At 60.1% G+C, this 13428-nt stretch overlaps 1 protein-coding gene across 9 annotated transcripts in view; it reads right to left on the bottom strand.

Moving 5' to 3' along the window:
• Positions 1-13428, bottom strand: part of LOC122388846 (dystrophin-like) — a 185658-nt gene that overhangs the window by 119167 nt on the left and 53063 nt on the right. For 7 of the 9 annotated variants that reach the window (XM_043380307.1, XM_043380310.1, XM_043380313.1 and 4 more), the window contains 4 exons: positions 10628-12223; positions 10056-10400; positions 9455-9625; positions 726-860 (listed from right to left, as the gene is read on the bottom strand). In XM_043380307.1, the coding sequence (XP_043236242.1) occupies positions 726-860; positions 9455-9625; positions 10056-10400; positions 10628-12223 (2247 nt within the window). The remainder of the gene's footprint in view (positions 1-725; positions 861-9454; positions 9626-10055; positions 10401-10627; positions 12224-13428) is intronic. The other 2 variants (XM_043380315.1, XM_043380316.1) reach the window with 1 other exon arrangement.

The raw sequence follows: 13428 nt of genomic DNA, 5'->3' as shown, positions 1-13428 counted from the left end.
CGCAACAGAGACATAGTACAATGCAGTATAGAGAAAGACAGTTCACTTCAGAGTAGATAAGATTCCAGTTCGACATCGCACCGCCCCAGCTCGAACATTCGACGCCTGAGACTTAACTGCGTCTAGTACCCCACATGGACTCAGCACGATCGCCGAGCTCAATTTGCTCGTGTCACCGCCCCCGCCTGGATAAGGTCCATATCTGACTGCATCCATCGTGCTCATCCAGCCCACTGGACTCCGTGACCGACCCAGCGTCCCTAGTGGCAGGTCACCGGTGCGCCGTCCCAAAAATGGAGCCACCCGTCACGCTATCAACACTAAACAGCACTCATTACCATATGACCCCACAGGAGGCGGGTCCGTGCCAGCCATATCACACTGATGTGAAACGACACGTCCATATTTGAAGCGCAATGGAATACTGAGTAGAGGCAATACCGTGACGGGTTATTTCGGGGGACGAAGCTCTGAATGTGGTCTGGGGATGAAAGTGTGGGCGTATAAGCTCGGGGCGCCAGACTGGCGACATGAAAGGAGGTGCGCAACAGCCCCGCTACCTTACCTGTTTGTGTAGGGAATGGTGAGTGGTCTGAGGCAAACTCGGGGGGGGGGGGAGGTTAGGGATGGTACTTTGCTTAGGAAAATGAGCCGGGCGATACTATCTGCTGAGGTGGGGTCAGGAGCGCTCCTGACCTGGGCGTACACCAGATTCGCCCCAGTACCTTCTGCTGAGCGAGGTCGTTGTTGGCCGCCTCCAGCCGGGCGTTGACCTGCAGCAGCCAGCGCTCTATGTCCTCCAGCTGGTGTTTGCAGGAGCGGCTGATTGAGTCCAGACGCTGGTACGTCAGCCGGCGCACCTGAAACAGCAGGGGCAGGTCAGGTCAGCTGGTGCACAGAAATCAGTCGAGCATGGCGTAGCCAGAGCGGCTGGTCAGGTCGGCTGACGCACATAAGGCAGCCATATCAGGTCTAAGTAAGGTCGGGAGTCAGCTGAGGCCATCCCATGCACCGGGTAAAACATTGCTCAGTCGCTAAAACCAATGATGACAAGATGGTACGCCAGATTCTGCTCAGACAAGTAGCGCCGTAAGGGGCCAAGGTCTCTTAGACATGACAGGTCAAAGTATACTAACACCAGCCTATTCGATCAGCGGGGCGGCCCGCCAGAACCTGGCGCGATTAACACGTCCACAGCCCAGCACCACCGGCTGGCAGATCAAACGGTCTCAGGTGGCACGCCATCCATCAAAGCCGCACGACAGACGTCTTAGGTCAGAGTCTGAACCCCGAGTGGCCGCGGGGTCATGGCACCTGGCGCCGCCGGCGGGAGTTTCTGGGAGGGAGGCCGCACCGCGCCAGAGGCGATGCCGACGCCAGGTTAAGCAGAGTTGAACAAAAGACGGTGCGCTACTTTGCCGCAAACTTAGCAGCAGATGACAGAGCAAGGCGATAACGGGACGAAACTGAGACCTGCACTGACCGTCCAGTAGATGAACACTGAGCAGACATTACACCGCTGTTCAGCGACTATTCAGCGATACTCGGACACAGGCACAAATCGAACTGGGAGCCCGCATCAACACCAGCATCGAATCCTCTCCTCGCTCACCAAAACGCACACACATCGCACACAGCTCTCAGTTCACCTTCACACACCTCATAGCCAGCCCGCGGTCGCTACCGCCCGGTGTCACCGTCCCGTCCCGTCCGCGGCCCGACTGGCCGCCGGCCGCCGGTCTCGGCGCGCACACGGCGCGGCCACCGGAGGCTCACATTGCAGTGGAACGCCGGAGGAGGCGCGGCGAGGGCGCGAGGAATCCACCGCCGCTGCCAGCCGTGGATGACGGCCGGCCGCGCGCCGCTGACGGACTGACGGCGGAAGCTGACGGAAAAACGGACAGACGGAAGAGCGCTGACGGAATAACGGACCAGCAATGGCCGGATAAAGGACCAACGCTGACGGGATAACGGACCAGCGCTGACGGGATAACGAGCCGACGGACCGAGAGAACTGACGCTGACGGAAAGACGGACCGATGGGACGGACCTGACGGAGCTGACAGACCGACGGCCGCCTCTGACGGGATTACAGACCTACGGAATAGAGCGGACGGGAAAACGGAGCGACGGACCAACCGTCAGGCGGGTAGACAAGCTGACTGGCGGGCTGACGAGCTGACAGACTGACGGAACAAGCACTGACGGCCGATGACCAAAAGGCTGTCAGCATGACGAGCTGACGTATAGAGATGTCGAATAGTTGATGGATTCCTAATCCCAAAACCAAAGTTCGGAGGATAAACAACGATTGACTGAAGCTGAAGTTCCGATCGAGGTTTGAAGAGCCAGATAACTCTGAACGCTGGAGAGCTGGACCCGTTTCTCATCAATCACTTCAAATAAACGATCCGATTGGACTCAAGTATCATTGGTCAGAACAGGACCGTGTCACTGGGAGAGTCGGGCCAACGCCGCACCGCGCCTCCCTATTGGATCAAGACAAACACCAGCCAAATCGCTTCGGACCGCTGCCGAAGTGCCCAGCGGACAGTGCAGCTCCCTTGTATCGTCCCTCACCACCAACATATACCGTCCAAACAAGCTGCAAAGTCCTGAAGGACAGAGCATGACCATCTGACTCTGAGCGGCGGGCGGCGGCGACATCCCGGCCAAACACTTCAGATCGCCCCAAACAACACTCGACATCGACCGTCGCAGACATACAAAGCCACGAAGGCACCCTATAAACACATATAAGCCAATCGATCCAACAGGATTTGTCGCAGTCGTATTTGTGCACCCACTCCATACATAGGTAATAGGTATTTTGAAACCAACAGCAAGCAGCACAACACTGCAACCCGCGAGAGGCTGCCCACTGGGTCATCGGCCCCTGACCCGCCCGGCGGGGGCGGCGGCGGTGGCGGCGGCGGCGGCGCGGTCTGCTATTTACGGCGACGCGGCTGAGTCAGTCGGCCGGCTGTCACCACCCAGCCAATTGTCTGACGAGACGCCGACGCTCTGTCGGGAAGGAAGACGTCACACTGCCGCGGGACAAGTCGGAACCGAGCAGCTCATCCAGCGATACTGACTATGGTCTATGGGTAGCTGCTTGCAATTGGTCTGGGGACTGTCTGCGACTCGTCCAACGATGTTGATCAAGGGGCGAAGGTTGTCTGCAGCTGTCCTAGCAGCAATGACCGGGAACTGTGAGCAAACCACCAGGCCGTTTAAATCAGAAACTATCGGCATCGTACCGGCCCAAGAACGACCGAGTGCACGCCCACTCAGTGCCATCAATCAGCCGCCGGCAGCAGCACCGTCCCCGGAACATCCCCCTTCCGCCGGGTGCCGTGTACCGACCCCATGTCGGAGGAGCAACACACCCCCACCCGACCCGATCAATCTGTTCACACCGCCAAACAGCAGTCGGTTCACGCCGCCATCAAACAGCGTCCGTTCGCACCGGGCTCTGACGTGTTTGGATCGGCGCCGCTCCGCCAGGCGTGTGTGTATCTACCGGGACGGCGCGTAAAAACCGAAAGTAAAACCGCCGCTCGCGCCGCTGGATCTGCACCGGGGGCGGGGCTGGTCGGCGGAAATGTTCGGCGTTCATCGGCGTACTCCAGAACGTCCATCCGGGCCAGGACTGTAGTGATTGCGGGACAGGAGATACGGCTCCAAAAAGAAGAGAGAAGAGAGAGAAGAGAGAGAAAAAAGAGACGAGATTGGAGAGAGAAGGTAAAAGAGGGAAGAAAGAGAAGGAGACATCAGCACCGATCACGGGGTACCCTTCGTACCACTGACATCTGACATGACATGCCACACCGGACCCGGAAAGACCCCGAGCCGGGCCGACCGTCGGCCGCCATCGAGTCTGGAGGAGGGGGAGAGTTTTGCCAACAACCGGTCTGTTGGATGTTCGACATCTGCTCTAGCCACTTCATCCCATCCGTCACCGTCTTTTGGCTGTCAACACAGCTCGCTGCCTGTCATCAGCCATCACCGCTTGTGGCTGTCGTCGGGTCCATGGCTGTCATCATAACCCACATCACAACAGTGACAACGGTGGCACAACGGACGTTCTTTGGCGCTGCGACCCTTCCCGCTGTCACCAACCTCTGTCCTGACTGTCCACTGTCCTCTCACTGTCTACTGTCCTGACTGATCGAATGAGTCCCAGACGGCATCACCGCCGATCATTTGCCATTGCCTTGTGACTTCTCGATCCCTGGGCGAGGCTCCACCTACTCTCGCTCTAGAACAGACTCCTGAGAGCGTTCACATGACCCACGGGAGAAGCTGATGACACGAACGCAGAAATGACGCCTCCATCACCAACTCGTCTGTACGTAGATCTCCAGCTCAGAGCAGCTTCTCCCCCTCTACCGCAAGCTGCGGTGGCTTGTCAGCAGCCGGAGACAGTCAAATGCCGATCTCAGCAGAGGTGGCGACTGGCGACCCACCCTGCCTGTCGTCACTCGACCGCTTCGCTGTCAGTAGCGGGCGGGGCGCTGCTTCTTCACTGACTCTCCGTTATACGCTCGCTTCACCGTCGGTAGCGGGCGGAGCACTGCTTTCTTCACAGGCCAGCTGCTGGGTCCGCCGTGGCAGCGTGCCGTTGACAGATCCAGCCTCTGCCGGCGCGATTCTGCCGCCGGTGACAGATCCAGCTTCTGCCGGCGAGGTTCTGCCATGGCAGCGGCCGCCGGCAACAGTGATAGATTCGTGCGGTTCTGCCGTGGCAGCTGCCCCGGCACCAGTGACAGATTCGTGCAACCAGCGGTCGCCGGGCAGGTGACAGATTCGTGCGGTTCTGCCGTGGCAGCGGGCGCCGCGCCGGTGATAGATTCGTCTGCCGCCCGGCGCCGACAGCGCTGGATGTAAGCAGCATTCAGCGGTCGGTTGGAGCCCGGCCGGCCGTGCGGTCGGCCTCCTGCCGACACCAGTCAGCCGCCGACGCTCGGGGACGGTAACACTGGCCGCAGTTCAGGGGCGAGACGAATGGCTGCCGGGGGTGGCAGCCCCGCTGGCTACCAATCACCGCCGCCCACCGGCTACCGATCAACTGGCAGAGTACGCTGACGGGCCGAAGGCCTCCACAAGTGGCAGATAGGGACACACTCTCTGAGCACAGGACGAGGTGACTGGCGGGCAGACAGCCATCCACAGAGGAAATACCGATAGATGCCAATATTGTGGAAACGGTGCGCCACTGTCTGAATGAATATGAACCGCAACGGGAATGTTCCAGCTTAGAGCCGAGGGGGAGCGTCGAGCGAAGGGATTTACTAAAGCGGATAAACACATATACCACATACAATATAAGTCTCATATAGCCACAGCAAGTGCAGCATCAATCTACAGCGACAACCACAACCTACAGTCACAGTACCAGCTACCCATGCCGGCCACAGCAACGGCTAGGTATGTACGGCTAAATGCTGTGACAGCTAGCCAACAGCCACAGCCACTGCTTAGGTTAGAGCTGCTCTATTACAGGCTTCGCCGCTTCACAGAACATTCAGTCGAGTCACAGTCAGAAACAGATTACACTCTGTTACGTCAGTCTCAGTCAATCACGGCTATAACACAAACAGCAGACCATTGACACGTTGAAACAATATAAACTGACACCAACATACGCCCATTGACACAACTAAGTAGTGACACTCTGAAACGTGATGTCCGATGCAATGACCAGGAGACACCACAGACATCCAAATCACTGTCGACGTCCAGCCTGAGACCCAAGCCGGCTCATTCCTCACATGCATGCATATTGCATACCATGTTTCGAACAATGGAATGTCCGAAAGTAATCAGACATCAGAAACCGACTGTACTTAACGCACACTGATGATGTCATCTGAGTTTCCGGGTGCCCGAACTGTAAAGGTCATTGGCGTAGACTGATCACACACTGAAATAGTGTGGAGAGATCAACTGTGTTTAGCATGCAGTGAGCTAGCCATTTGTTCAGGAATCACTTGGTTATGGGCACAGAGACAAGGCCACATCTATTGTGATGGTGGAATTATGATGTTCCACATTGAAAAGAGAACGACACTCATGCTGACACCAACAAAATACTACAACAACCATGCCAACAACAGCAGATAAACAAAAATGTGACAGTACACGTGGGAATACTTCACACAGAGGCATGCAAGACGAGGTTGTTGAGAGCCCTACTTTGGCCTGCAGGTCAATGAAGTCCACATTGAGCACAATGTCAGCCGGCTTGGATCCGTTTCCATTTCCGACTCCTCTCCCAGCTCCCGCTCCGACTCCCTGTCCAGATCTAGCCACGGCTCCTTTCCCGGCCCCAGCCACGGCTCCTTTCCCAGTACCGGTCACGAACTCTTTTCCAGCTTCAGTTACGGTTACGGTCACAACCCTGGCACTAGCACCACCAACAGCACCAGCAGCAGCACCACTTGCAGCTGCCGCCCCAGCACTAGCCGCAGTTCGCGTCTGGCCACCAGCAACAGGCGCATTAGCTGTAGCTGCAGCTGGTGTTCCAGCACCAGCACCAACTGCCGTTCCAGCACCACCACTAGCACTGGCTGCAGCTGCAGCTCCCGCTCCTGCTGGCTGCATGATTGCCGACTGCCGCCCAGCGTCCCTGGCTCGGCCGTCAGCCCACACAGCACACAGAGTCCACTCACTGGCCGCACTGTCCTGACCCAGCACACACACACAGAGCTCGGTCGGTCGGTCGGCGGTGGCACCGCCCCGGCGCCGGTCGCGGCGGCACTCGCTCAGCCGCCAGCCGGCACCGTCGTCAATGGAGGCGTCCCATCGGCGGCGGCGGCGGCGGCGGCGCGGCTCGAAATAGCGCCCGCGTCGGGAGGAGCAGAGACGACGCACGGCGCGGCGGCGGCGGTGGCGGCGCGACATAAACACATGACAAAACACGGAGCATATAGGCACCTTTATATGGAAACTCTGATGGTAATATCTTAGGCCGTAGGGTTTACACCTCACACTCAGGCCTTTTTGCGTTAAAAATGTTCGCCATATAAAATATCCATCTCACCATAAAGTGTTGCTATATATGACCGTTTGTCATCTGACTGGCTCTGTTTGTGTTCTCTACCGAGCATAAATAGAGCCCTGTCGAGTAACTTGAGGCGAGTTTAGTTTACTGCAGCGTCACAGCAGCTTGACGCCCAACGTAAACTCGACTGAGAGGTGCAGAAATAGTCACAACAGCTGCATTTCGAGCGTGGGATGAGCCGTGACACCCTCAACAGCTATCTGTGGCTGCTTGACGGACCGTCAGGGTGGACATTCCCGGGACGAACGGGACGATCAGCGGCCAAGAGGTGCGTGGGGGAGTACTGGAGGGGCGACTCCGCCACAGCCACACCGGCGGCGCTCTCACCGACAGGTAAACAACGGAACGACTGAGGAAGCCGGGGGAGGGACTAGAGAGGGGAGGGAGATGGATAGGTATAAATAGAGAGGGAAGAGCGCGTGAGAGATGGCTGGAAAATGACAGACATTTACAACACGGATTTATGGTGACACGCGCTATAATTCACGCGTTAAAAGCACCAGAAAAACATCAATAGGAAAACGTGACTGATGCTCGTGTAAATTTGACTCCTTTATCACAACCCGTCTTCGTGCCACTTATCACATCGAACAGGTAACATGCCGAATATGTCAGCCACATCTACAACTCATGCTGGTGATATATCATCCGCTTGGTGGAGAAGAGCGAAGAACGATCCCGCTATCGTCCTGGAGCGACCGGTTCAACCCAGACCGGCACAGGACAGAGCAGTAACGGGTCAGATTTTCCTCCACCTGTCGTCCTCCAGTCACTTGTACCATTGTGTACTCGCACTCCCGAGAACACCCCGCCCTGTAACCGGCCAGCCAGCTTGTCTCCCGCCCACCCGGTGTCCCTGTCACCCCGGCCCAGCAGGGACTGAGCTCCCGGGGCTCTCCGCTCGCCCTCCTTCGGAGAAACACGACGGTCCGGTGACCGCCCGACTGACCCTCCACGACCGGCCAGCTGCGGCACCTGTCAGCCGGCCATACATACACCGCCACACCCCACACATGGCCAGAGCGGGCTGGAGTCACGCCAGACGCCAGCGGAGCTTGGTCGAGTCCCAGATGAGCCTAGTCCAGCCCAGCGAAGTCCGATCCAGTCAGAGTAGCCCGCTCAAGTCCCCTGCGGACTCCAATGGTCGTGAGTCATTTTCGTGAGTCGTGAGTTTAGCAGAGTCGTGTCCGTACAGAGAGGTCTCCAAAGACAGTCAGATCCAGCCCGGTTCGCTCTCTGTTCCGTCTCTGTCTCCCCACCTGGCTGCCCCCTGACCCTTCCCCCCCCCCAGACCCCCTGTCCGTCTCGGTGCCAGCGATGACGTCACCGGACGGCCATCCGTCAGCGCGCAGTCAGCGTCGGCACGCGCCGGCCCGTAATTGGCCGGACGAACGCCGCCCCGGCCGACCGCACCCAGACCAGTGACCGCCCAGTCGACCGCGCCCAGCCCAGTGACCGCAGACAGAGAACACAGAGACAGCGGGCGACGCGAGCCGGTCAATTGGGATGAGTAACTGCAGAGTCTAGCAGACAAAGGGTGGCCTTCTTGCTCATTAAAACTGTCAACGTTGTTAGTAACGAGGTGCAGAGAAGACGAGCATCTGGTCACCGCCTGTCCGCCCCGACTCGTGTCTGACCGCAGAGCGAAGGAGACTGACAGGACATGGCCAGGCAGGGTAGGTCGGTGACCTGACAGGGCGACCCCATGACCTGACAACGTAGCCATGTGACCTGACAAGGTGCCTATGTGACCTGATAGGGTGACCCTGTGACCTGGTGATGTGACCCTGTGGCCTGTGACCTGAGAACGTAGCCATGTGACCTTACCGCGTGGCCCTGTAGCCTGAAGGATCGTCATGAGACCCGGAAGAGCGGTTCGGTGACCCGTCAAACTTCAAAGTGACCCGGTGACCCACTAGGCCGACACGGCGACCCACCAGACATCCCGGTGACTCGACAGTTGCCAGTCCACGAAACTAGAGCGGACCATGAGCCACACAGCGATTGAGGTTCCACACAGAGCCAGCGCCGCGAGGTCAGCAAACGTCAAAACACCTGAACTTATCAACTGGTGCCAACAGCGCAACGACCCGAAAACAGCCCGAGGAGAGTATGACCTAGGCTCCGCATCCAGCCAGTGCTCAGAAAACACCTGTCGACATTTGGCGGACCAAACCTGACGTCATCCCAGCTAGTAATGGGATTTATTTACCGATAAACAACCGCTCAATCTGTGGAGGTGACCGAACGACCCTGCGTAGGTGTCGTAATCACCGTCATAAACCGCGGCTGGCTGCCGCCGCCAAACGACCGGAGCTCAGCGCCCCTCCCTGCCTCCCCGCCCTCCACCGGTCGGCCCGCCCGCGCCGGTCGGCCGGTCCCCCTTACCTCCATGTGCGACTTGAGCGCGTGCCAGCGGGCGCGCAGGCCGTCCAGCTTGCGGCGCAGCGTCTCGGCGCGGCCCACGTCGCGGCTATGCAGGCCATAGACGAGCGTGTCGCCGCGCGAGATGAGTGTGGCCACGTCAGGCTGCAGCAGCGACACCGCCAGCTGCGCCGCCTGGTGGACAGTCGGGCAACCTATAGTTGCACGCTCCGCCACAGGCGGCACCGGGTCGAGCAGACACAAACACGCAGGCATACACAAACTAAACTATAGTGACAGCTAAGCACGATTATCGAGTATCAACTCACGAGCAATACTGCTAATCCACATCTAGTTCATGACCAATAAAACAAATCAAAACAGCGTATCAAGGACAAGTTATTTAAACACATGCTTGGTGCATATAAATGTTGCAAACGGCGCGGTAAGGAACTTTACCAACTGCTTACTTCTTCACACAAATGGCAAGGCCAACAAACTATTTACTTTCACACAACTCTTTAGTTTAGATCGACCACACCGAGGGCAGTGCAGTGACAAACCATCAGCGGCAGCCTGTGTGTGTTAGCAGACAGTGTGTGTAGAACAGAGACCCGCGGCTCACCTCGATCTCGCTGTGCCGTCGGGCGGCCACCTTGGGCTGCCGCTCCATATCCGCCTCCACGGCGTCGATCCGGCCGATACAGGCGTCTACCTCAGCCACATAGGCGGCCACCTCGTCCTGACCGGCGGGCGGCGCGGGCCCCTCCACGGCGTACCGGTTAGCCAGGACGCCGGCGCCGCTGGTACGGTCGGCAGGAGAGGAGCGCATCCGATCGCTGCTGCTGCGGCGCGCCGACACCGCAAACTGGTTGGCGATGACTTCTGGTGAGGACTCGAGCGCGACTGATCGCTCCGGCGTGCGCTTCGGAGGGGCATTCTTGGTTGTGGTGGTTGCCGGTGTCGGGCCCTGGTAGGAGAGGGGGTCACTGGTCAGCGTGGGGGGCATTGCGGGCTAGACAGGGGACGACACATAAGGGGTGGGGGAGGGTCACTCAACCGGTCACTGTGTGAGTCTGACAGCACAGTAATTGTGACGGGTGGACAGACGGACGGACAGAGCACGCGTCTGCAACTGGGGGCGGTGGGGCGCACGGCGGGCGGCCGGGCGGCCGGGCGGCGCGGCGGTCACCGTACCTGCTGAGGACGCGGCCGGCGCGGCTCTCCAAAGTCGCGGTCGCTCAGAGACGAGGTGGACAGGTGCAGCGAGTCATCGGAGTCAGAGTCGGACGAGTCGGACGAGTCCGAGTCGGAGGAGTCCGAGCTGAGCACCTTGACTCGCCGCTGTCGCTCCAGCTCGGCCAGCGGAGTCACCAGGTCCGGCACAGTCGAACCGGTGGAGGCTGGCGGGCGCGCCGCGCGCGGTGAGCGCGTCATCAGGTGGTGCGGCGCGCCGCGCTGCTCCCGCGTCACCTCCGCCTCCCGGGCGGCCGGCGGCTCCTCGGAGCGCTGCTGAGGCGCGGCGCTCGGAGCCGGAGCCGCCGGAGCGGCCGGAGCCAGCTCCGTGATCCGGCGCAGTGCAGCCAGCTTGTCGCGCGCCGGCGGCGGAGAGTCCGTCCAGTCGGCAGGGGCGCGATCCACGCGCGTCGCAGTGAACACGTCATCATCCGCTTCGGCAGCGCCGTTCAGGTCAGAGTCGACGCCGATGATCTTGAACCGCCTGGTGGTTGGTGAGGCGCTCGTACGCGCCGGGACTGCCGGGGCTGTCCGAGCCGCCGGGGCCGGCGGAGTGGCCGGGGACGGCGGGGCGCCCAGGCTGCGGGAGCGCGGTTTGGGCGGCACCGGCGGCGGTGTGCGTGAGGCGGACAGCCGACGCGGCGACTCGCGGGCGGCCGGCTCGGTCAGCTCGGTGCTGCCGGCCAGGTGGCAGCGCTCCGGGTCCTGGGCGGAGGGCAGCGACAGCCGGCCGACCGTCACCACCGCCTCCTCCAGCAGCGGCGGAAACTCGCGCAGCGGGCTGTCGCGCGGGCTGAACGAGCACACCGAGCTGCGCGGGCTCCACGGGCTCGGACTCTTGTACGTGATCACCTCGTAGTCGGCGCCGGGCGCGGAGACGGCCGTGGGCGCCGGGCTGGAGCTGCTGCTGCGCCGCGCCAGGAACTCGTCACTGCGCCGCCGGCTCTTGGCGGCGGCCATAGAGCGCTGCGCGTCCGCCTGGGCGGCCATCTCGTACATTCTCTCCACGCTGCGGCGCCGCTTCCTCTCCAGGGTGCTGAGCAGCTGGCGACTGTGGTCAGCCGTCTGCTCCAGACCGCTGATCACATCGTCCAGCACTGAGGAGGTGCTCGACTTGCGGCTCGGTGAGGAATCCTGGGCCGGAGCCGGTGCCGCCACCGGAGCCGGAGCCGGGATCGCCGCCGGAACCGGAGCTGGGGCCGGTGACAGGTCCTGAGCCGGGACCGTCTTCTGGGCCGGTTTCGGGGCCGACGTGTCCACGCTCGGCACAGCCGCGCTCGGCAGGCTGCTGCTGGTGGTGGTGACTGACGCCGACGGCGCGCTCGTGACCGTCGCCGGCGTCTCCACGTCCATAGTCAGGTAGGAGATGGTCACGGTGGTCTGCTCGACCTCCACGATGGTGCGCGGAGGTGTCGAGTAGGGCAGCGTCACTACCAGGCTGACGGGCGGCTCAGCCGCCAGCTCGCGCTGCTTGCTCTCGATGGTGCGCACGAACTCTGTCTGCCGCGACTGGGCCGTCGGGGCCGGCGCCGAGACCCTGCTCGCCGCTGCCGCTCTCTGCAAACAACGCACACGGTCGGAGTTCGGCCTCTTCAGAACCCAGCGGCCGGCGACCGGGCAGAGGCGACATCCAGCGACCAGGACAGACGAAGCCACCAGGCCCTCACAGGCAAGCCCGAAGCGTCCACGAAGAGAGAAAGAGCCGGTGCCCAGCGGCGTCCCAGAGGCGACCCAGCGGCCGACGGTGGCGGACCGAAGCGTTTCCCGGCAGGCAGCGACAGACCGACGACCAAGAGACCTGGCGGCGCCGCGCCGGCCGCCGGCGCCGCGTGCGGTTAGCGCCCGGTTGCAGACACGTGCCGTGAGGTGCCGCCGCGACGCGGTCCGCCCGGCCGTGCGCGCCGTGTTAGCATGCAGCGGTGGGTCACGGCCGACAGTACACGGAAACACCCCGGCCGCACATGACAGCTAGTCCAGGTATCGGGGACAGGGCGCGCTATTAAGGCGAGTCTATCACACATGCTACAAAGCCACATGCCGCGTGTTGTTTGTCTGTGTGCAATGTGCATGTGACCGGGTGAGACCCTGTTTGTGCGGCGAGCGGCGGCCCGCTGGCGTTGAGACCCGCGCCGCCGTCGGCATGCAGTGAGTCCCGAGGTTATGCCACGCGGCGGCGGCGCGGGCACGTGCAGTGTCGCCCCGGTCTGGCGCCGCCCACACAGGGCGGCGCCAGGAAACACGGGTTCGGTGAGGTGCTCAGAGAGTGAATCGGAACGCTAAAACTGGCACAATCATGAGGCTTAACGTGTTGATGTGTACGATTATCACGTGGCGAGATTTATATATTTACGCAACTGCTAACGAGCTTATAAAATGCCGGTGGATATGACACACCAAGTCCCATCCACCTGTAAGTGGTGAGTTACAGGTGAGATAACGAGAAAACTACTCGAGAAAACTACTCGAGAAAAAACTACTCGTTTATGCGTAGTTTACACACTGCTACGTTGAAAGTAGACTGGCATTTGTAAAACGTCCAAGTAAAACATTTGAAGTGACTTTGCCAAGTCCCTGTTGAGTGTTCTCGCTCATTGAGTGACTAATCACGACTGTTTTCAAAATTCATTTAAAATTAATAATATCCATGCATTTGTAATTGTTAGACAGAAGAGTGCAGCAGGCTAAGCTTCAGATTAGTAGACAAGGAATAGCCTAATCTGTCGATATTTCAGTTGGAACAGCCTTTCCATATCACGGCCCAT

The sequence above is a fragment of the Amphibalanus amphitrite genome, unplaced genomic scaffold (genome assembly GCF_019059575.1).
Source record: "Amphibalanus amphitrite isolate SeventyFive unplaced genomic scaffold, NRLGWU_Aamphi_draft 000337F_arrow, whole genome shotgun sequence".
Taxonomy (NCBI): Eukaryota; Metazoa; Arthropoda; class Thecostraca; order Balanomorpha; family Balanidae; genus Amphibalanus; species Amphibalanus amphitrite.
This window is presented reverse-complemented; position numbering and strand designations above follow the sequence as displayed.